General features: G+C 48.2%; 1 protein-coding gene and 1 long non-coding RNA gene across 4 annotated transcripts; one reads left to right on the forward strand and one right to left on the reverse strand.

The window, feature by feature from the left end:
* Positions 1–2,009: 2,009 nt before the first annotated feature.
* Positions 2,010–9,433, reverse strand: LOC132013676 (uncharacterized). Of its 3 annotated transcripts, XR_009403069.1 has the most exons (5): positions 9,109–9,405; positions 6,248–6,369; positions 5,567–5,780; positions 4,395–4,460; positions 2,010–2,335 (listed from the first exon to the last, which is right to left on the reverse strand). It is a non-coding gene; the product is annotated as an uncharacterized LOC132013676 (long non-coding RNA). The 3 variants fall into 3 exon arrangements; XR_009403068.1 differs by lacking the exon at positions 5,567–5,780 and having other exon boundaries at positions 9,109–9,433; XR_009403070.1 differs by lacking the exons at positions 4,395–4,460; positions 5,567–5,780.
* Positions 9,434–9,492: 59 nt separating this feature from the next.
* Positions 9,493–21,028, forward strand: ACKR3 (atypical chemokine receptor 3). Its single transcript, XM_059393780.1, has 2 exons — positions 9,493–9,599; positions 19,128–21,028. Exon 2 carries the CDS (start codon positions 19,154–19,156, stop codon positions 20,240–20,242), a length of 1,089 nt encoding a protein of 362 aa, XP_059249763.1. The 5' UTR covers positions 9,493–9,599; positions 19,128–19,153; the 3' UTR covers positions 20,243–21,028.
* Positions 21,029–22,423: the final 1,395 nt, after the last annotated feature.

Genomic DNA, 22,423 nt, shown 5'->3' on the forward strand with positions numbered 1-22,423 from the left:
AAAATAAGACCTTGCTCCTCACTGTCTCTTCCCTTTTCTTTATAAGCAATTTAGTCCTAAAGCAATTAAGTCCTTCCCACAGTGGGAAGCCAGAGAGACTCAGGATGGGATAAGCAGGGCACTCTCACAGGTGGTGGGTGTTGAGGCCCAAAGGGAGTGAGGAGGGCATTCACAGACGGGGAAGAAGGACGACGAGTTCTCCCAAAGATGTCCACATCTTTGATCCCCGAACACATTTTTGGTTCCTCCAAACCTATGGATATTACCTGGATGGCAAGTTGTGATTAACTAAGGATCTTGAGACGGGGAGTTTATCTGGATTATCCAAGTAGGTCCAATGTCATCACAGGTCCCTACAGAAGGGAGGCGGGAGATCAGAATCAGGAGTAAGAGATGCGAGGACAGGACACAAGATTGGAGTGATGTGGGAAATGGGCCAAGTCAGGGCCTGCTGGTGGCCTCTAGAGGTTGGAAAAAGCAGGAAAGTGTCTTCTCTGAAGCCTCCAGAAGGGAAGAATCTCCACTGGAACAATGCTTTTAAGCTTATGATGTCCAAAAATGTAAGAAAAGGTGATTTGTTACAGCAGCAACAGGAAAGTAATAACAAGGGGAGTGATCAGATGAATTGCCGTAAGGATGATGGAAGCCAAGACCGTCATTGAGAAGGGAGTTGGAATAAACATTAGCTGTGAGCACATTTTGCACCCAGATCTTGACTTCTAAATTCCACTGTCTACTAAGGCTCCTTAGAAGGCTGAGTCCAAACTGGGTTAGGGAGAGTGCAAGATGAACCTGGGTCATCATCTTGTGCTAGGAAACAAAGGAAGTTCCAAAAAAAATGGTGGAGGTATATTAAAAGGACACGGATGCCAGTTCTCACTGGCCAGATCAGGGAAAATTCTGAGCTGCAGAATAAATACTGAGAGTAATGGATTATAACTCACCGAGACAGGAAACTATGAGTTTGTACAGATACACATAAATAAATGAATAAATGGAAAGTTTGAGTAAGAATGACATATTTGTACAGATTCAAGCTATCTACTCTCAGAATCACATAGAAAAGAGTAACTACAGTGGAAAAGCCTGACAGACAGTTCTGAATCAAGAGATCAGAGTGAACCCCATTTGTAATGGAACAAATTGATGTTGTTCACCATTTCACGGGCTGCAATGAAAACACACCTTCACTTCTGTGAAATTCTCACCCAAAACTTGTAACTTGAGCCTAATCAAAAGGAACCATCAGATAAAACTCAGATGGAAGGATAATCCGTAAAATAACCAGGTTGTTATTTTCAAGCAGTTCCATGTTACAATTGTCAAACGAAGTCTGAGAAAGTGTGCCGGACTGAACTAAATGGAAGAGAGGTAGCTGCTCAAAGGCAACACCCGATTCTCTGCAAAAGGTATTATTGGGATAATTGGCAAAACTCGAATGGGATCTGTGCCCTTGGAGGTAGGAATATAACGGTGTTAACTTCCTGATTTTGATGGTTGCATTTAGATAAAGAAAGAGGATATCTCTGTTTGTGAGAGTCGCACACGTAAGTATTGCGGGGATGATAAGGCATTATGTCAATAACTTACTCTCAGGTGGTTCAGGGAAATAAACGAGTTTTTATTCTTGTCTGACTCTTGATTTCAGCTCAGGTCATGATCTCAGAGTCCTGGGATCGAGCCCCACGTGGGGCTCCATGCCCAGTGGGGAATCTGCTTGAGATTCTGTCTCTCCTTCTCCCTCTGCCCCTCCCCTCATGCTCTTTCTCTAAAATAAATAAGTCTTTAAAAAACAAAAATAAAAATAGGAAGGAAGGAAAGAAAGAAGATGGGAAGGAAGTCTCCCTTGCTATTTTGACATCCCATGGTGGTAAGGTCTTTAGAGGTATTTTCAAACATAGGTGGAATTGAAAAAGTGTCACTCTTCATATATAGGAAATTTGCAATCTCAAAAACTCAAATCAGCTGAAATAATTTTATTAGCTATACTCAGATATTTCTTCTTTATCTTCAGGTTAGATATTTTTGGGCTGAATCATTTTTAGGCTTTGAAGCTAAAATCTATATATTGAAGTTTGAAGAATGTGAAATCACAGTACTTTAGAATGTTGCCAAAGTTTCAGAAAAATGAGGCTTAGGTTTGACCCGACTTGCCTGGTATCTCATTAGGAGCTCCATGCTTTGATATGCTTTCCTGGCAGAAGTTTCCTGGACTCACTCAGAGATCAGAAAACATTCTTCTCTGTGTCAAACTTCACAACGAAGTGGAGAGAAATCCAGTCTTCACTCAGAACTTTCAATTCAAGTTTTTTCCCGTTTTCTTAAAATTTAAAAGCTAAAATGAAAAATTTCAAACACAGAGAACAGCAAGTAATGTAAAGTATACCTGTGCACTCAACCAATAAGATCCAACAAATGTGAATATTTTGCCTAAAGAAATAAAAATGCTGTAGAAATCTCAGATACTCCTGGGTATACACTCCATTCTTTTTTTCTGTCTCCCTCCTCCGAGGTAACCATTGTCTCCAAGTTGGTGTACAGCCTTTCTTACTTCTAGGTAGGCTTTTTGCATAGTTCTATAAATAATGTGTACTTTTCTGTGAATGCCTTGAAACTTTAAATAAATGGTGTCACTTCATGGTTACATTGGGCAACCTTTTTAAAAATTGAGGAAAATTTCAGGAAAAGCACAGATCTTAAGTGTACAGGTGATAAGACATGATCAATATATATACCCAATGTGACCACTGACCCAATGAATATATAGAACATTGCCATCATCCCAGAAAATTCCCTTTCTGTTAATCCCCACCCCTATAACAACATTTATTTTATGAATTCCACTATGATAGTAGTAATATAATCGTTCTGAAATTTTGCTAATTGCTATGGTGCCTTTGTCGAACAGCAATTGCCTGTGCATGCAAGTCTTTTTTTTGGACTCTATCTTGTTCCCTTGCTTTATGTGCCTATCATGCCAATTCTACCCTAGATTGCTTGCCATGGCTTTATAGTAAGTCATGAAATCACAAAGTGAGTCCTCCCAACATTCTTCCATTCTGGGACAGATTGAGCTATTTTGAAGTCTGTTGAATTTCCATAAAAATTTAAAAATTAACTTGCCAATTTCAACAAAAGAATCCTCTGGGATTTTGATTCGAATGACATAGACTCAATAGATCAATTTGGGGAGAATTTGCATATTAACAATATTGAATCCCCCAACCCATGAACATGGTATATCTCTCCATTTGTTTTGCTCTTCTTTCTCTCAGGGCTGTTGTTGTAGAGATCTCATGTGTTTTTTGTTAAATTTATTCCTAGATATTTTATGGTGCTGTTATAAAGGAATTTTACAATTTTGTTTTCTAATTGTTTGCTGCTGATATACAGATATGTAACTGACTTTTGTATACTGACATGATACTCAGAGGCCTTTCTAAAGTTACTACTTAGTTCTTGAAGTTGTTTTGTAGATTTTTCAGGATTTTCAGGATTTTCTGTGTAAATAACCATATCAGCTGCTAATAAAGGCAATTTTACATCTTTCTAATTCATATGTCTTTATTTTTAAAAATCTTCCTTATTGGCAATAGCTAAGACCACCAGTATATTGCTGAAAAGAAGTGATGAAAATGGAAGTAGAGTGTTCAATTTTTCACCATTAAGTATGATAGTTTTAACTTTTCATACATGTCCTGCATCAAATTCATACGTATTCCTGTATAAAATTGAAGAATTAAATCAAGTCAAAACCATTCTATTTTTAGATTGCTGAAGGTTGTCATCACAAATTGATTTTGAATTTTGCAAATGCTTTATTTTGTTAACTTAGTGAATTATATTGATTTTCAAATGTTAAACCAATCTTGCATTTCCAGAAAGAGCCCCACCTAGTCATGGTATAATACTATATTTGCTTTTTTTTTTTTTTAAGGATCTTTATCTAAACATTCATGAGGGATATTGATTTATTATATTCTTTTCTGCTCATGTTGGGTTATTTCTGGTTTGGGGAGTTCTTATAAATAGTCCTACTATAAACATTCTTGTGTATTTCATTTGATGCAGTGTATACATCTTTAAGTTATACCTTGCGATGAAATTCCTTGGTCATATATATGTATACATTTGACTTCAGTAAATACGGTCAAAATGATTGTACCAGTTTATACCTCCACCATTGAGATACAGACATGTTCCTTAAAGTGTGGGCTGTGAGCTGTTTGCTACTAGTCTGTAAAGAAGTAAGGTTAGAAACCGAGAGTGAGGAACCATTCAGGAAGGTTTAAAGAAATGTGAGATTCCTGTGACATACGAAAACATGGTCAGCAGCCTTGTGTGACAGGCTGCTGCATAGACAATTCATATGTTACACTTGCATGATGACGCACAGTGGTGGGAGCTCCTCCCTAGTCACGCTCAGTGGGACATGTCTTGGTGTGCACTGCATAGGATATCTAAAAAAAAAAAAGGAAAAAAATGCATTGCATGGGCCACTGGGTGTTATATGTAAACAATGAATCTTGGAACACCACATCAAAAACTAATGATGTACTGTAGGGTGACTAACCTAACACAATTAAAAAAAAACAACAACGAAAAACAGAAACCAACAAAAACCCCCCCCCCCCCCCGCAAAAAAGAACACATTTGTTCTTCACCTTTTAGTCTGAGAAGCACTGATGTGGGAGCGTTCTGGTGGTTCTACATCCTTGTTAATATCCCTAATTTTCATGTTAGCCTTTCAGGGAGTGTCCAGTTGTAATGGTACTGTGTTCTAATTTGTATTTTTCCAATGTCTAAGGAAGTTGCATACTTTTCATATTTGTAGGGGGTCACAACTTGGTGTGAAGTATATACTCACATTTTCCCCTATTTTCAAAATATATATTTTAAGTCTTCCTAAAACATTTTTTGGAGATCTGTCCTAACTGACCCCTCAACCATTTCTATGATGCAAAGGGTGAGTGAAATACGGGGAGGGCAAGAACCTAACTCAAAAGTGAGATTCTTTTGAATTTATTCATTTGGTTAATATTTAGGAACTCCTACTGTGGGCCAAACACCCTGTGTGACAATGGGGATAGAGCAGTGAACAAAATAGCAACATTCTTACCCTTGAGGAATTTATACTCTGGTGGGGAGAAGACAAATACTAAACTGGAAATTTTGGGTGGCAGTAAATTCTATGAACAATATAGGATAATGACAGAATAATAGGAATAGACCAGAGCAGTGAAAGGTTTTTCTGGAAAAAATATTGAAGACAACATTAGAATAACAGGAAGGACATAATCATACAACAGTCATTGGGAAGAGCTCTCCAGGAAGAGAAAATGTGAGGTACAAAGGTCCTGAGGTAGAAATAAGTAGGTCTGAGTATTAATGAGTGAGTATTCTGATTTGGGTCAAGACTGACCTAAGTGGTACCATTGATACCTAGTACAGTGGGTATGGGTGGCATGTTCCCAGACCCCTTTGACTTCCTTGTATGTCTGTGTGTCCACATAACATGGGTTTCCTGCCCAGGCCTGTGATTGGGATGTATCTTTGAGAGACTGACCTCAGGTTCCTGGAGCTGCTTTGCTGACTCTGAGTGGGAACAGGAGGAAGGGGGAGGCTATGTTCCCCACCTTCCCACCAGGCAGCCCCGATCCAGGGTTTGAAGGGTGTGCGAGTATGAAAGCCAGCATCCTTGTCTGCAGTTGGCTGGGGTGAAGTCAGGGTGGACTGCAGGCTCTGGAGGCTCATGAAGGGTGTCAGGCTGCAGCTGAGACCTGGCCAAGATCATAGCTTTGGTTGGGTTTTCTCCTTCCCTTGCTAGTTTCTTCTGGAGCACTTCTATAATAAACGGGTTGCCCCGAATTCTCATCCAGGGTTCTGCTTTTAGGAAGTCCAACTTAGGACCGCCTGATCTATATTTTGCAATGGGTTTTCTTTTTTTCTTTCAAGAGTATGTCTTCTGTGGCATCAGATGACAGCCGGTGCTGTGAAGTCAGACAAATCTAGATTTGAATCCCCTCCATTCACTAGCTTGGACAGGTTAACCACTCTCTCTGGGCTTTAGCTTCCTCATTTACAAAAGTGGGACAAAAATAGTGCCAGCTTTGGGTCACCATAAAGAGTAAATGAAAGAATGTAGGCAAAACACTTAGATCAGCAAAGTGCTAAACGCTCTTATTATGAAACCTGTCCAGGCTTTACCAAAGGGTTCATAAAAACTTGCAAGCCTTGGGTTAGATACCTGTTTTAGTCCTTAAAAAAACACACTGTGTCGCTGGAATTTGCCTCAGGCCAGGGTGGGACAAGGAAAGCACCGGTGAGGTGTCTCTGATATACATCCTTTCACTGAATCCTGAGACGCACCTGGCAAGAATAGAAGGTTTTATAATAATTATTATTTTTAAAAAATATTTAATTAATTTATTTATTTGAGAGAGAGCGGGATAGGGAGGGAGAGAGAGAATCTTACGCTGACTTTGCATGGAGCCTTGAGCCCAGTGCCAGGCTCTATCCCATGACCTCATTGAGATCACGATCTAAGCCAAAATCAAGAGTGGGAGGCTTAACCAACTGAGCCACCCAGCTGCCCCTATTATAATTATTTTAAAGATAGGAATTTCCTAATCAGAAAGGCTAAGCTGCCTAAGGAGACATGGTGTGTAAGTTAGAGCTCCAAGTTACACCTGTCTGGAGGGAGCCCAAGCTGGGATCCCGATCTCCTTGGGGGGTTGGGCTCTGTCTTTACTTCTAGGTCCTTCCTCCAGAGAAGGGGCTTGTGTCTGCTCTTCAGAGGAATGTCCAGTGCTAGCCGAGACCACTCCCACTGGGCCCAGGCACTAGGTGCTGCGGCTATTTCCCGGGGAATAAGTTCGAATCTGGAATGTGATACTCCTGAGGTTGGAGTGAAGACGCAAGGTGGTGCAAAGTTAGCCTGATGTCTTCAGGCCGATGGTGCCCTTGTGCGTCTCAGGGGCCACAGCTGCAGCCGCCAGAGTCCATGCTGGCTCCATTCTGACCGTGCTCACTAGGAGCCCAGACTCAGAGCGCCCAGGACAACAAAGCTTTTAAAGTAGGGTGAGATTTCAGTCCGCAGGCCCACTTGGGGTGCCAGAGCCCCGCAAGAATAGAGGGTTCTATTATCATGTTTTGTCTGCAGGCAGATCACATCAATGGGGAAAGTCTGTTCTGTGGAATTAGAATCCCAGGAGCAGTTTGGACACAGGGAAGGAGTGTGGGCTTGGCCAAAAACCTCACCACTGCGCGTTCCACTAAGCACCCTGGGGGAGAAAACAAAGCGAGGACTCAGTCCTGAGTCAGCTGGGACAATTCAAGCGACAGCTGCCCAATCCTGCCTTCTCGGACTTTCCTAGTGGGGGTAACCAAACTCATTCCTGCCAAGCTAACCCTTGTGCGTGACGCTGTCCTTTCTCAAAGCTGGGGCAGTCCCGCAAATGTGCCAAGAGCCTTCTGAGGGCCTGGGGTTTTGCAACCCAGTCCCCTTACAGGAGTACTCGCAGGCCTCTCATTTTCCCCAGGGCTCCGCGCTGGCACCCGGGGCGGGGGCGGAGGCGGGGGCGGGGGAGGGGTCTGCCTTGCTCGCCGCCCCTGGGCTCCGAAATCCCGGTGGGGAGTGCTGGCCCCACGGCCTAAATATGATTTTTTTTTTTTTTTTTTTTTTTTTTTTTACAACTACGCCGGGTGTTCCTTCTTCTTCCTGGGTGACTGCATCTTGTAGCACGTTTCTGGCCCAGGCGTGTTTTAAGAGACAGCAGGCTTAATTCAGAGCGGATTCCAGCCCGGGTCCAGCGCTTCACCCCGGCGTCCGAGCTTGCCAAGGGAGAAACGCGTTTTCCAAAGAAGAGATTGTCAAGTTCATGGGAAGAGAAAGCGAAGCGTGTGCTCTCCAGCCGGCGCGTCCCTGTCCATAGGGCTCAGACACAGGGTCACGCATAAGAAGAAACCGGGACCAGAAAGTTGTGAAAAAGCATTCTTGCCCTAAACCCTGGGCGTGCGCACACGGCTGCCGGCGGTTTCTCTTTAGCAAGATTTCTCGCCAGGCGCCTGGAGGTGGAGTTCGGGTGCGCAGCGACAGGGGGACTCGTGGGGGGCCCCGGCCAGGGCCGTGGGGGCAGAACCCCCTCCGCGAGCCAGGGGTGGGGGGCGGAGGGGAAGCGGAGCAGGTGTGCGCCTAGCGCTCGCATTTGGTGTTCCGCTGCGGGAGAAAAACGGGCAGCTTTGATCTCAAAAGAGTGTTTCTTTTGTTAAGGGCTTTCTCCGCGCCAGGACCTTCTAGCCACAGGAGAGTTTGACCCTCAAACCCTCTGGGCTTGGCGTTGGGCTGTCTCCTGTTATTTTCAGCAAGTAGAAAAAGAATCTCAGAAAGTTTTAGCTGGGGAGAAAGTGGTAACATGCGGGCGCCTCCACGAGTATGCGTCCTTGGGGAACGCCGGGAGAAGCAGAAAGCAAGCCAAAAGCCAAAACGTGGCACGTTAGTGTAGGGGAAAAAGCTCAGTGAGCACGCGTTTTAAAAGTGAAAGTTTAGGTCATTTGTTTCATGGTCGATTTTTCTAAATAGGATATTCAAGGTGACTAGCCTTTGGAACACATTCTTGTGGACAGAACTTCAGCTATACACTTCTGGATGAGAATGTAGATTTCAGTAATAATAGCAATTAGTAATAATAAAGCATTTGCCAAATTCACCTCAAAAAAAAAAAAAAAAAAAGACTGTATCAGAAGACATTTATTATACCCCTAATGTGTGCCTGGTCTTGGGTAGGCATTTCAGAACACCAAATTGTTCAGATTTTCAAGGACTTTGGGCCTGAATCCTTTACAGATAAAAGTATTCAAATAAAATCTTACAATCTATTTCTAAAGCCCTTTCCCCCACTCTTGGGGTATATAAAACGGCGCCGATTAATTGCTCCTACCAAAACTGTTACTTCTGTTTTGGAGGAATTAACAAAGAAAACCCAGGCCAAATAAATCAACACCGAAGTTCAGAAGGTCAGAGCAATTTGTCTTGGGAACAAAGTCTTCCCTTGAGCTAAGAGGCATTCAAAGGAACTCTTGGTGGTAATGGGATTATTAAAGATATACCTGAGACCAGATAAATATTTGATGATTCTGCAAAGCTCTAGGGTTTCTCTGCCGGTTTTCTTCTGCTGACACACGTTCCCCCAGTGGGGTCCGGACTTCGTGGCTTCATTAGACCTTGCAAGTCAAGGGCGGCCGGGGTTTCCAGAGAGTGCGTTGTGGGGTGCAGAGCTGCGCGGGAAAAGACAGACCGGGGTTTACGAAAGGGGTGTGCGTGCATGAGCGCGCGTGCGCGCGTGTGTGTATGTGTGTGTGTGTGTGTGTGTGTGCGCGCGCGCGCGCGCGCGCGGCTGCACGTGTGTGTATGGGGGGGGGCGGCGCGGGCCGGGAGCGAGGGCGATGCAGGTTCCACAGCTGCCACCTAGAGGCGTATTCCTGCAGTGTATATAACGCGGGTCCGCCGCCCGAGAGCTCAGTCCTGCAAACTGCTCAGCCCCGAGGCGGTGAGCGTCGCAGCCGCGCAGGGAGCCCTGAGCCCGAGCCCAGCCCCGGAGGTAAGGAAACGGCTCCCCGCAGCCCTGCCTGCAAAGGAAGGCGAGGAAGGCGGGCAGGGTTTCTGTTCTCAGCTAAGCGCTCTTTTTCAGAGGCCTCTTTCTGAATCGCCCTGATGGTTGCTGAGAGTTCGCAGGTCTGGTGTCTGAAAGCCGGGGCTGCAGGCTGCATGGCTGCTTTGCAAAGCCTGTCTGCTAACTTGGGGGCTGCCCCTTTCTGCGGCAGCAAGTAAAAAGGCAGGTTTCCTTGAGTCACTGGTGGAAGGGACGCTCCGTGTGTGCCTGCTGGCTGTAGGAATCGGTGTTTATTTGTTGCTGTGGGCGTTGAAGCTCGGGTAAGGGGGAGGACTCAGCAAGAATGCAGACTGTCGGTTCTGCTTGCTCCCAGTTGGCATAGGGAACCGCCTGGCACCACGGCTGACCTCTTTCACGGGGAGATCAGTCAGGACATAGATGGACTTGCCAGGAAATAAGCAATTGCAGAACGATGTGAACTTTAGGAGGGGGCATCCTTGAGTGAAGCAGGGAACTGTGCTGTGAATCTTTTGTGAGTCCAGAATGTATTGGAATTCGGGGCTTTGCGGGATTCCCGGCTCCTGTAAACCCAGAAGCTGGAAGGGCGAATGTTAATTCAGCTCCGTGTTTGTGGCTTTGACTGCATCCTTGCTAATCTGAGTATTTATTGTGCTCTTGGAAGGTAAGTCCAACTTCAGTTAGGAAAAAAAAAAACAAAACCCAAAAAAGCACACACAAGTCCAGGATTTTGTAATTTAAAATATACCCTTCAGGTAAAGCATGACTTTTGTTCAGTTCTGTTAGCAAGCATAAAGATTCAAGGGGTGACTGACAGAGCTTTGGAGTGAGGTCAGGGGTGGGTGGTTAGCCAAGACTAGTAACTTCCAGGGAGAATGAGAAGTTGTAAAAGTCAGACTAGCTGTCTCCCTGCCTCTCTCCCTCCTTCTTTTCTGTCTCTCTTCCTTTCTCTTCTCTCCTCTCTTCTTCCCTTTCCTTTTTCCTTTTCTCTCTCTCTCTCTCTCTCTCTCTCTCAATTCACTTGCTCACAACAGGGTCATTAGGTTTTCCAGAAGTGGAAGCGGGTCCCCTGACATGGTTTATAGCTCTTTGAAGCTCTTTGGTGTGCTGACATGCCCTGAAACTTCATTCTGCAGAATCTCAATGTGGTAACTTTTTCTTTTCTCTTTAAACGCAGATGCTGCCTTTGTGTCCTTTTATTTATTCCAGGAAAATGCGGAGATCAAATAGGCTTGCCTAGAAAAGAAAGTGGAGGCTGCCCCAGTCTGTCCTTTACTTTCTGTAGCTTTTAAATGGATAAACTGCCTGTCCTTCCTCACATCAGCACGAGTTTCCCCAGATGCAAAGCCTTTCTCTAAAGCAAAGTTGCACAGGGGAGCTTTAGCTTGGAAACAATTTGCTCTTTTTCCCCCTTCTCTGCCATAAACACTTGAATGTGCGCACAGCCTCCTGGGGATTGGAGGAGGGGGGGCGTGTGGAAGAGCAAAAGAAAATTGAGAAATGCCTGTATTTTGCTGCCTGTCCATTTTTAAAAAGGGGCACGCATTGCAATCATAGTTTTAAAAAAGTTCCAGAGAGTATAGCCAGGGCAGCATGCCGGGGCTTAACTAAGTCAGGACTTTGGAGGTGAGTTTTTCCCTTATTCACAGCAAGTCCTGGGAGAATTGAGAAGGTATTATGGTTTCTAATCAGACCCAGAATAGGCAGAGTATAGGCTTTCTGGATGAAAAAAAAAAAAAAAATCCAAACAAAAAAAACCTCCTTCATCAGGAACAGTGGCTTTTTGTGCGATCATCTAGGGAGAGGGGCTCCTGTTTTCGGGGAGGTGTGAGGGAGCTGGCTGAAGTTACTCAGACCTGAGACCAACCGACCGTCATTCTAGAAAGCCTAAGAGTAAACGACGGAGGAGAAAAACCACCAAGACTTCAGGCTTTTAGATTTTTCTCAGTGGCTTTTGCCAGGCACACAGGAATTTGGAACTAAAAAAACTTAGCTTTACTTTTAGGAACAAGAACAGTGTTAGAACGCCTTGCTAGTTGAGTTCCATGCATGTAGGTAGAGTTTAGAAAGAAACCCAAGGCTGACTCACATCAAGTGTTTTTCAAGTCCAGAAAATTATAGCCCTGGGACACACATTTTCTATTAAAGTCAAAACAAACAAGCAAGAGAGAGAGAGAGAGAGAGAAAGGAGAGGGAGAGAAGACAAGAAAAGGGAAAAGGGGGGATTATCTGATTTTGAATACTTGATGGTTTTCTGCAGGGCATATTTGATTTTTTTTTTTTTTTTAACCTAAGGATCGACTAATTTAGAATTGGGAAAAAAAAAGTAGGTGCTTTCCTTGTTAAAGTAATGAGGGGATTGCATATTTTTATGGTGAATGTTTTGCTGAACCACAGGTAGGTTTGGGAGCTGACTCGGTTTTGTTCTAAGCGCTCCCAGGGTGGAGGGACTAAAAAGTGACTCAGGTGGCTTTAGACCACCGTTCGCTAAGAGACAGCTAAAGGACTGTATGTACATCGGGATAGCCAGCATCTTTGAATTTTCTTATGGTAACAGATACCTTTGTGGGGATCATCCCTGAGTTCTATGAGAAGAGGCCAAGATGGAGTAGCCTTCTCCTGGGAGCCCTATTGTGTCTGGCCCAGAGCCTGGCTGACCTCCCACTGCCTCATCCAGGTCCTGAGCTGGGTGGGAATGAGGGCTCTGGTTACAGGGGGCTAACCCAGCCGGCAGCTTTGTGACGTAGATCTCTGGCTCTGCCTTTCTGGGCACAGCATTGCTTTCCCGTGGGCATCTGAGCACAATAGACCAGATTGGGTTTCTGCACGTGGGGTTCGATTTCTCCCCCAAATACTTCAAAGTGGGCGAGGATGCCCCAACCCGTGCGTTAACGGGAAGTACATTGAGAGCCCTAGCGATAGGTGACCTCCTTCTGAATCAGGATAGGGAGTTTTTGTTTTTCTCTTTGACTCTCTATTATTTTTGAGTTTTCTAATGAATTAGAGCAGTTCCCTACTTGTGTAAAATAAGTTGCTCTCAAGACAGCCTTGTTTCTGTTTGCTTGGCACTGGGGGACAGACTAGTCCCCGATCTGCTGACAGCCCTAGCAGATGGCTGCAGGGAGTCTGCTGAAGCTGAAGCTTCTCTGGTCTTTCCTGTAGATATAATGCAGCATCGGTAAAAAAAAAAACAACAAAAACAAACAGCAACAACAAACACACACATAAAAACCAACCCCTGCCCCCCACAAAACCCTGAACCCAATATTGTACAATCACCTGATGATTTTTTAGATGTAGTGTGGGTTCTCCTCACCTGAACCGCATGCCAGCTAGCGTGGAAGGTGTGGGACTCTGGCAAGGAGGCCAGAGCGTGCCTCCCCTGGGGGAAGCCCCTGGAGAAGTGGGGAAAGTGCGGAGAGCAGCTGTGTGCCACAGACCAAGATGAGCGCGTCTCTTCTCCTGGCCTGGGCTTGCTCTGAAGGTCGCAGCAGTGAGAAGCCAGATGAGTGATCTGGTCTGAACAGCACTGAATGGTTCTGAGAAATTCCCTCCTGGAAGGACATAGATCCCAAATTGCAGAAAACCAATAAAAAAAGGTCACCTGGAAAAAAAAAAAAAAAACAAAAAAAGGTCACCTGGAGGCAGAGATCCTAAGGAGCCCCAGCGGCTAGAGGACTCCTAACTGTCCAAGCTGGTGCTCAGCCTCGACCTGGTGGGTGTAACTTCATCTGCACCACTGGGGCCTGGGCAGGAGCACCTTCCTCCAGCCTGTTTGCACCCTGTCACCACAGCTGGTCTTTAACTCCCTGCCTTTGACTTGGTTTGTGTCACCTCTGACCCCCCCCCCCCCCCCCGCCCCCGAGCCTTTTCTGTTGCAAGCTGCTTCCTTGCTCATAATATCTCCTGCCTCCTGCGTGGGCAGGCCCAGCCTGACTGCCCCGCTCCCCCCACCCCTCCCTCTGACTCTGGTCACCAGCTTTCCTTTGTGGGGAGCTTGGCTTCAGCCCGATTCAGTGACCCCTTTACGGTATTTCATTGATCATCTCACCCATCCATTTCTCCTTGAAGGCCTCCATAAGCCACTTGAGTGGAAATCCCTCACCCTCCCGCTCTGGGGGCCACTCACCACCACCCTGCTGCCTTCTTGCCCTTGTCAGTTGGCTGGTGAGTTCTTGGGGGATGGGCCACGGTGATCCCTGTCTATTAGCCTTGGAGCCTCCTCACAGAGGAGGTTCCACAAACATTCGGGGGCATGAAAAGGCTGATGTCTGTCTCGGCTTGATGAGGGTGCAGAAAAGTGTCTTCTGGACTCCTGCTCCTGGGATGGCCTCAGACCCCTTGGTCTTGGTGGAGCCTGATATCACTGCTGACTGGGAGTGCCCCAAACACCCGCCTTGGGCTGGCTGTGGGGGCCCAAGGATGAAGATGTTGGGGTGAGGAGCTTGGGCAGGAAGAATGTGGCGCGACACAGCCTGGAGATGTGGGTCCTGGTTGGGGCCGGGGTGGGAGAAACGGGACACTTTCACTGGGAAAGGAGCGGCTAAAGGGTCGAGAAGACCCTTGATCTTGGTCTTGGTCGAGAAGACTCTTCCCGGTCTGTGATGGGGATTTGCAAACACGCTGAAGGCCGTTTTGGGGAGAGCAGCCAGATGCTTGAACACTTGGCAGGCTCCGTCACGGAGGGACTGACTCTGGGCCAGAGAGAGGGCCTGTTCTCTGCAGGCCGACTGCCACCCCGTGCAGACCAAGCTTGGGGACGTCTAAATCTGGCCTGACTGCCAGCTCCCTGGGTGAGCTCAGGCCACCATTTGGAGCAGTGACATGTTGCCTGCCAGTTGCTGTAGTTCCCTCGTGGGGATACTCGGTTGATGAATAAGGAGGCTGAGAAGTGGGAGGCTCATCTCCCAGAAAAGTTCTCCCATTGATTCCCCAATGGCCTTCTGCCATTGGGAATTTGGGTGGTGGACGAATCCCTTTGCAGACAGACAGCAGGCCGGTGGGGAGGACGGCCAGATGCTGGGTCCGCTGTAGGCCATAGGAAATGTCCCTTCCTGTCCTGGTGGAAGTGGGATGCTCCCTGCATACGGGGGTGGGAAAAGGTCCAGAGCACGTGGCTACTGTAGGGAGGGGGTCAGAGAGAGCACGGGGAGTGCCGGGGAGAAGGGAGCAGACGGGGACAGGTCCAGTTCTCTGCCCTCAGTTGGGTGTCTGGGCTCTAGCACAATGGAACTCACACCACCCATGTCTTGTGAAACATCCCTCCATCACAATGTACTTAATTCTTGATGTCAGATTTCAAATAATACAGAAGTTTATGGGGTGAAATTTACAGTCCCCTCTTGGGCCTCCACCCGACCCTGCCTGTCCAAAGCTTTCTCCTTCTTGAAGGTCTTTTTTCTATGCCTCAGTGCATGTGTATTTATATAAAGCTGCTCCTCCTTTGGCTCTGGTTTTTCTGTCCCTGAGGTCATTCTCGGTCTGTGTATCTGCCTCTGGCCTCTCCCTTCAGGTATGCTCAAACGTTCTGTCTTCACAAAAGCAGATGCCCCCATCTTCTTACGGCTACAGTGGCTATACCCTACTTGATCAAACCATCCCTCTCCTGATGGACATCGAAGTTGCCTCCAGTAAACATACCTGCGGGGATAGTTGGGGACAGTTGGGGACACAGGAATCTTTAGAGAGGTGAAATGTGTGAACTTGTAAAATCAAAAAGCGTTAGAAAATTCAAAGCCCTGTTTTTTTCCTTCTGTCAGGACCTTTTAGGCAGATGCCTTACCACTTAGTTGCAAGAGGGTCTCATCCTCCTGCCTGCCTTGGTCGGGGGCGGCTCCGAGCCCTTGGAAGGCAGGCAGTGTTGACTCTGAAAGGCGTTCCTGAGCTCTGGCCCCAGGCTGGCGGGAGTGGAGGTGCTGGCTTATTCCAGCAGAGAGAGGTTGGTCCCACTGGGAAGAAGGGTCTCCTCCAGGTCCGGGGCAGACCACTGTTGCCTCTCAGGATGAACACACCAGCACCCTGGCCCAGAGGCCTGGCCACTTAGACGGGAGTGTGGATCCTTCTGGATGGATGCAGAACGTGGGGGGACTATCTGTGTACCGGCAGAGGCCATCTCCTGCTTTTGCTGGAGGGCAGCCAGAGTGCTGGTGCAGGATGCTCAGGGAGTTAAAGTGGCCCCTGTGGTCCACTGGGCCACCCCCTCCCTCCACCAGGACAGGAAGAGAGGTTTCCCATGACAAAGTGAGCTTTGTCACCAGGCCTTTGGAAACCTGTGATCTGGGTAGACACTCTATAGCTTGCCATACTGATGGCTCTGTAGGAGCCCTTGTGAGGATCTCAGCCAGTGACTGAGGAAGATTCCTCTTTCCAGTGGTGGCCACTTGCTGTCGCTGGAATGGCATAAAGTGGACCGATGCAGCCGCCCTCTTGGACCCAGGCTCAGGCAGACAGGCTTCTGCTGCAGGCCACATGCAGCATCCATGCAGACTGTCTTTGTCAAGTCATAGTCTTTCCTGGAAACAGCCCTGGATTGTTTCCAAAACCAAATGCGGGAAAAATACCAAAAGGACAGGGGGCTAAGCTGTTGTGAGTCCCGTTTCCCTCTTTAGTCCCCTGTTGGGATTTGCAGGGAGTTTGAGGACCACAATTTGTTTCATCTCCTCTCTGTGCCTCCTTCCTTCTCTTGACCACTAAGGCCTCCTGCCCTGGGAGGAAGGGGAACCAGGGGGTCCCTCTGGGGGAGGTGGTGGTCCGGGCACAGGCCTCGGGCTTCAGCTTCTGGGCTGATGGTTGGTAGGAGATAAGTGATCGGGGCCCAGCTGGCTTTCATGCTCGAGCCAGGAGCTTTGGAGCCTCTGCTCTCCACTTCAGCCCTGGCTGGAAGAGTCTCACTGGGCCCCCCAAGGGAGGGGAGAGGACTGCTGGAGGGGAGCCTTGCCCTGCGAGCAAGAAATGCTTCTGGCTCAAAGGACCACTGATCGCTGAGTTGGGTTTTCATTGCCCAGAGGGCAGAGGTGGAAACCAAGGATGGAGCCGAGCCCTCTCCCACCATGGCTGGAGCTCCGGGAATAGCGACAGTTGGCAGCCCGAGAGAGTGGGTCCCGACACCTTGACCTGGTAATTTCCAAAAAGGTGGAGTAATTTCCAAAAAGGTGAGAGGCAGGGGACTTCTCGTAGACCCCTGCCTCTGCGTGGGTCTGACTGTCCACACTGAACAGTGCCCAGGGTCTGTTCGCTGAATGAATGGCATAGGAGGCCTGAGCTCGGTCACTAACTCCTTGTGGTGAGCAAAGAGCTGGGTGTACTTGGACCCAGTCAGGCTAACCAGGGCTGGGGCTCATTTCTTCCTTTCTGGCCCTGTGGACAGCCCCGTGGATGGCCCCATGGACTGCCTGGACCCTGGGCTCTGTGACTTCCAAGCACAGCACCCTGAGGCCAGTCCAGTGGGTTGGGGAGTCCTGGCTCCTCAAAGGTGTTCTCTGTTGCCCCTTGTCCCCATGTCCTTTAGGGACCTCAAGCTGCCTCTTAGGACAGAGTGGTCCAAAGTCTCATAATGTGAGGATTTTGTCCTAAACATGGTCGTGCTGAGTCTCCCTGGGTGCTCCCTGTGCTTGTGTGGTCTGTCTGATCTGGCCCAAGTTGCTGGTCGTAGGGCATAGGAATCTTCCTGCTGGGGTGCTCCGAGGACCACCAGGCTCTCTGGCTGTGGCCCTTGCCTCTGCCAGCTCCTCCTGGGCTGCCCAGCGTTCTCCCCTCGGCAGTAGGGACACGGGAACCTGCTTAGATCACCGGGAGAGGGACAGAAGCCTGAAGGTGGTCTCTGCTAACTGAGATTTAAGATGAGGTCACCTGCTGTTAGTTTTGAAACTGAGGAGTGGGTCCTGGGAGGCAGCAGGGATGTCTAACCCCTCAGGGATGCTGTTCATTTATTCTGAAGGTAAAGCTATCAAGCTGCCTGTCTCTGCTCACTCCTGCGTCTCCCTCCAGGAAGGGACATGTATTCCTTAGGCAGTAAGAGGTGGTTTCAATGTGGAGTGAAAAGGGGGGCTGTGCATTTTGCCAAAAGGATGGGGGAGGGGTGGGGTTGCGACTTACAGAGCATCTGCTATGCGCTAGATTTTGGAGTGGGTCCCTTTGTTCTTGGGTGCCTCTGTGAGATGGTGTTGGTCTCTCAAGAATGCAGCCCAAGATAGGTTAGCAAGTCAAGTTAAACAGCAATGTGGAAGGAATCAGAATTCCTACCCAGGAAGGTCTAGTCTCAGAATGGGTGCTTTTCCCAGCTATGTGTCTGCATACTGTTAGCGTAGCCACCTGTGTGCTGACCCATGGACCAGGATCACCCATCTTCCTGTGTGACCTGGGGTCCACTTTGGATGAACTTAGCACAGAAGCTCGACTGGGGTCAGTCATTAGCTATGACCCATGAAAAGGAAGGACAACCATCTTCCCATGTGAGGTCACTCCTAGCAGGATACCCATGTTCCCAGGGTCACCCAGTGGGCAGCCGACCCAGGACCATGTCCTGCAGGGATTTCAAGGCCCTCGAATGGGTGGGGCATCAGTAGAAAACCCTCCCGGGAACTCTTCTAGCTGGGGCGTTTGAGGGGAAATCATCATTTCTAGATGCTGTGGTGGTACTTTGGAGCTGAAATCTCTGTGGACAATAAAACGGTGTCAGTTCAAAGTGTTGGCCTTAGGTCAAGTCAGCAGGAAAGAAAGTTGAGAAATTGCTCCCCCCCACCCCAGAAGTGCAGCAGGTGGTGACTTTTGTGCCCTGGGTCTTGGCCCAAGTTGCTCTTGAAGTAGTTGGATAAACTACTTCTTTAGAAGGGGAAAGTAGGCGCTGGACAGCTGGGTGGCTGCCCTTCGTTGAAAACCCGAGATCTCTGCAGGTTTGGGGTGTAATCAAGCTGTGGGTGTCACACACCTGTGGTCTTCATGGCTGCACACTGAAGGTGGCCCAAGACCCAGGTTTCCATGTGCATTCTGCAGAAGGGAAAATGCACCAAGTCCCATTTTTGATGCACACTGGGAAGGGAATCTCAAGCGTATTCATTAGGACACCAGAGCAGGATACTTATAATACAGCAGTGCTAGGAACAGTGGACTCTGCTGTCCTTTGGGACATGGGGGAGAATGGCGCCACTGTCCTCTACTAAGACTGAGCGAGTGGCCAGTGTCCCCGTGGCTGTCAGATGTTTCTCGGGCCCCCGGAGCATGCCGATCTCACACTGTGGGTCTAGCCAGGCTGGTGATGCCTGGGGAACACTGCCATACAACGACAGAGAAAGCAGGCGCTCTTCTCGCTTAGGCACCATGCAAACTTAGATACCGGGCCTGTTTTTTGTTGTGCAGAGCTCTGCTTGGCTGTTCCCTTTTCTTTTGTTGGGAAGACACCACCGAATATGCGGAGCGCTGAAAAAGCGCCTTGACCGGGCTCCGGTGTGTCCTAATGAAGCCACTTTTCCATTGCATTCTCTCTGTTTGATCTTTGCGCAGGCCGTTTGCTTGCTGCCCGCAGCGCCATGGACCTGCACCTCTTTGACTACTCAGAGCCAGGGAACTTCTCCGACATGAGCTGGCCGTGCAACAGCAGTGACTGCATTGTCGTCGACACGGTGCTGTGTCCCAACATGCCCAACAAAGGGGTGCTACTGTACACGCTGTCCTTCATCTACATCTTCATCTTCGTGATCGGCATGATCGCCAACTCTGTGGTGGTCTGGGTGAACATCCAGGCCAAGACCACTGGCTACGACACACACTGCTACATCCTCAACCTGGCCATCGCCGACCTGTGGGTGGTGGTCACCATCCCCGTCTGGGTGGTCAGCCTCGTGCAGCATAACCAGTGGCCCATGGGAGAGCTCACGTGCAAGGTCACCCACCTCATCTTCTCCATCAACCTGTTCGGCAGCATCTTCTTCCTCACGTGCATGAGCGTGGACCGCTACCTCTCTATCACCTACTTCGCCAACACCTCAAGCCGCAGGAAGAAGATGGTCCGCCGTGTTGTCTGCGTGCTGGTGTGGCTCCTGGCTTTCTGCGTGTCCCTGCCAGACACCTACTACTTGAAGACCGTCACGTCGGCGTCTAACAACGAGACCTACTGCCGCTCCTTCTACCCCGAGCACAGTGTCAAGGAGTGGCTCATTAGCATGGAGCTGGTCTCTGTGGTCTTGGGCTTCGCTATCCCCTTCTGCATCATTGCCATCTTCTACTGCCTGCTGGCCCGTGCCCTCACCGCTTCCAGTGACCAGGAGAGGCAGACCAGCCGCAAGATCATCTTTTCCTACGTGGTGGTCTTCCTCGTGTGCTGGCTGCCGTACCACGTGGTGGTACTCCTGGACATCTTCTCCATCCTCCACTACATCCCCTTCACCTGCCAGCTGGAGAACTTCCTCTTCACTGCTCTGCACGTCACTCAGTGCCTGTCGCTGGTGCACTGCTGTGTCAATCCTGTGCTCTACAGCTTTATCAATCGTAACTACAGGTACGAGCTGATGAAGGCCTTCATCTTCAAGTACTCGGCCAAGACAGGCCTCACCAAGCTCATCGATGCCTCTAGGGTGTCAGAAACAGAGTACTCTGCCTTGGAGCAGAATACCAAGTGACACGCTCTGTGGGGTCTCGGGGACAAGTGTGTTGCTTTCTCCACGGCACTGGCTTGCATCGTTCCCCAGAGTAAAGCAAGGTGGCTTTGGGGCTTGAGGCTGGAGTCATGAGGAGAGGGGAGCGGGTGCCACCGAGCATCCTTCCCCTTTTTCTCGGGCGGTCGCGGTGGCTGTCACGGCTCTGTGCGTGCGTCCTGCCGTGTGCAAGGCCCATCACGTGTCCAAGTCTGCCGCAGGACAGGCTAGCCTGCACTTCTGTACAATAAGACGTTCTGTGTTCCCTGGAGGTTTTATATGGTGATTTGTATTTAAATCTTAAGACTTTATTTTCTCATTATCGGTGTACCTTATAAATGTATTTGAAAGTTTAAATATATTTTAAATATTGTACGGGAGCTATAACGCGGACATGTATCCAGAGTGTTGTAGTTTTAAGGCTAGTTTGATTTCAGTTTTGACTAAGGATGACATTAATTGTTAGCTGTTTTGAAATTTTATATATATATATATATAAATCTATAATATGCCAGTCCTGGCTAAAATGTTTTATTTACGATAGTTTTCTATCTGTGTGGTGCTCTGTACTGGTATGGGATACAGAACAGGAAAGACTCTGTAAAAACAGTTTGTGATATTCATAGTTTTGTAAAGTTACCTTAAAAAAGCAAAACGGGGCAGACCTGTTCCAGGCTGCAACACTGTGCACAAAATGAACAGTCTCATTTTGGAGAATTCTCTCAATTTGTAAGTTATTATTATTTTTTTTAAATAAAGATTTGTTTTTCCTAAAAAGGCATCCGAGTGTCTATGTTAAAACCATGTTTGGCATTCAGGTAGCGTGTGTGATAAGAATAGTACAAATCTATACTGCATGTCAGCTTGACCTAATATGCTTAAGGAAAGAGCGCTACTGTAAAAGCAAAACCCAAGGGGTTAACGGATGCAATGACATAAAAGGAAAAATATTCGAGCATATTGAGGGTTTTGGTTTTTCTAAAAAAAAAGACAAAAAAAACTGTCATGCAGCGTATTTGCGGTAGGTGTGGTTTTCAAGGTCACCCTGGGGTAGGATGGCTCTCTCGGCTGCTGTTGGCCCAGAGCTGATTGGGGCCCAGGACTGGGGTCATTTGTTGTTTATGCCCTTGTGTGTCCCCAGGGCCACATGTCACGACCCCTTGATGCTTCCCTGCTATGGTTCTATGGTTTAAGGCCTGTTTACTCTTTCTGTGTACAGGACCAATTCTTAATTTAAAAGATAACACCCATTAGTGTCCCTTTTCTTGAGGCCAAGCAAAGAGCAAATTATCAGCCTGTGCATTACCAAAGAAATCCACTTTACAAGAGGCTTGGAAGAAGTGTGGTCGGAATGGTCTGTTCTGCTGTGCCCTCACGGATGACCTGGGGGTCCACGAGACAGAATGGTGGAGGCCTTAGCAGGTGGGTGCATCTGGGCAGGACCTGGGGGGAGGACCCGGCACCCTAAGCTGCCCTTACCACCTCCACCTCTGATGGGATTGATTTGCATGGGAGCTATTTGCCAAGACAAGAATGGACCCTGGCTGGGAGCTCTGCTCTTACCTGTGAGCTTGGGGGCTGCTACCCTACCTTTGTGCGCCTTGTCTCAACTCCTCCCAACAGCCCAACCTCTCAGGAGGGCTGAGATGGAAACTGCTGCACGAGGGCTCCTGTGTCTTCAAAGGCTTACGGTTGAGAGTTCTCAAACCAGGGTTATAAATTACTCTAAATACGAGCCTGATACACACACACAGTCTCAGGTGCATATGCGCCTTGCCTTGTTCCAGACAGGATTCCGGTGGGGTAACAGTAGTGTAGCTAGTGGGACAATAGCTTAACTACAGACCAGGATCCTGGGAGCCAGGGCAAGCAAGAGTAGATGGCACAGACATTCCAAGAATCCTGCCCCAGACACGTGTTCGTGGCAATAGGAAAGGGTTGTGGTTTTCTCTGAGCTCCCTAGGGGTCTAAGTCCAGGCAGAAACCTTCTCACCAAGTAGAAAATGCAAGGTGGGGCATAAGCCGTAACCTCTGCCGTGCGGCAGGTGGGATGTAAAAAGTAATTCCACCGAATTTCTATTCTGAGGACCCAGCTCTGTCAGTTCAGAGATGTTCCCCACCCCTGCCCAGTTACCCTGGGATTTGGGGCAAGCTCTGGGGGAGGTG

The sequence above is a fragment of the Mustela nigripes genome, chromosome 3 (genome assembly GCF_022355385.1).
Source record: "Mustela nigripes isolate SB6536 chromosome 3, MUSNIG.SB6536, whole genome shotgun sequence".
In the NCBI taxonomy this organism is placed as follows: Eukaryota; Metazoa; Chordata; class Mammalia; order Carnivora; family Mustelidae; genus Mustela; species Mustela nigripes.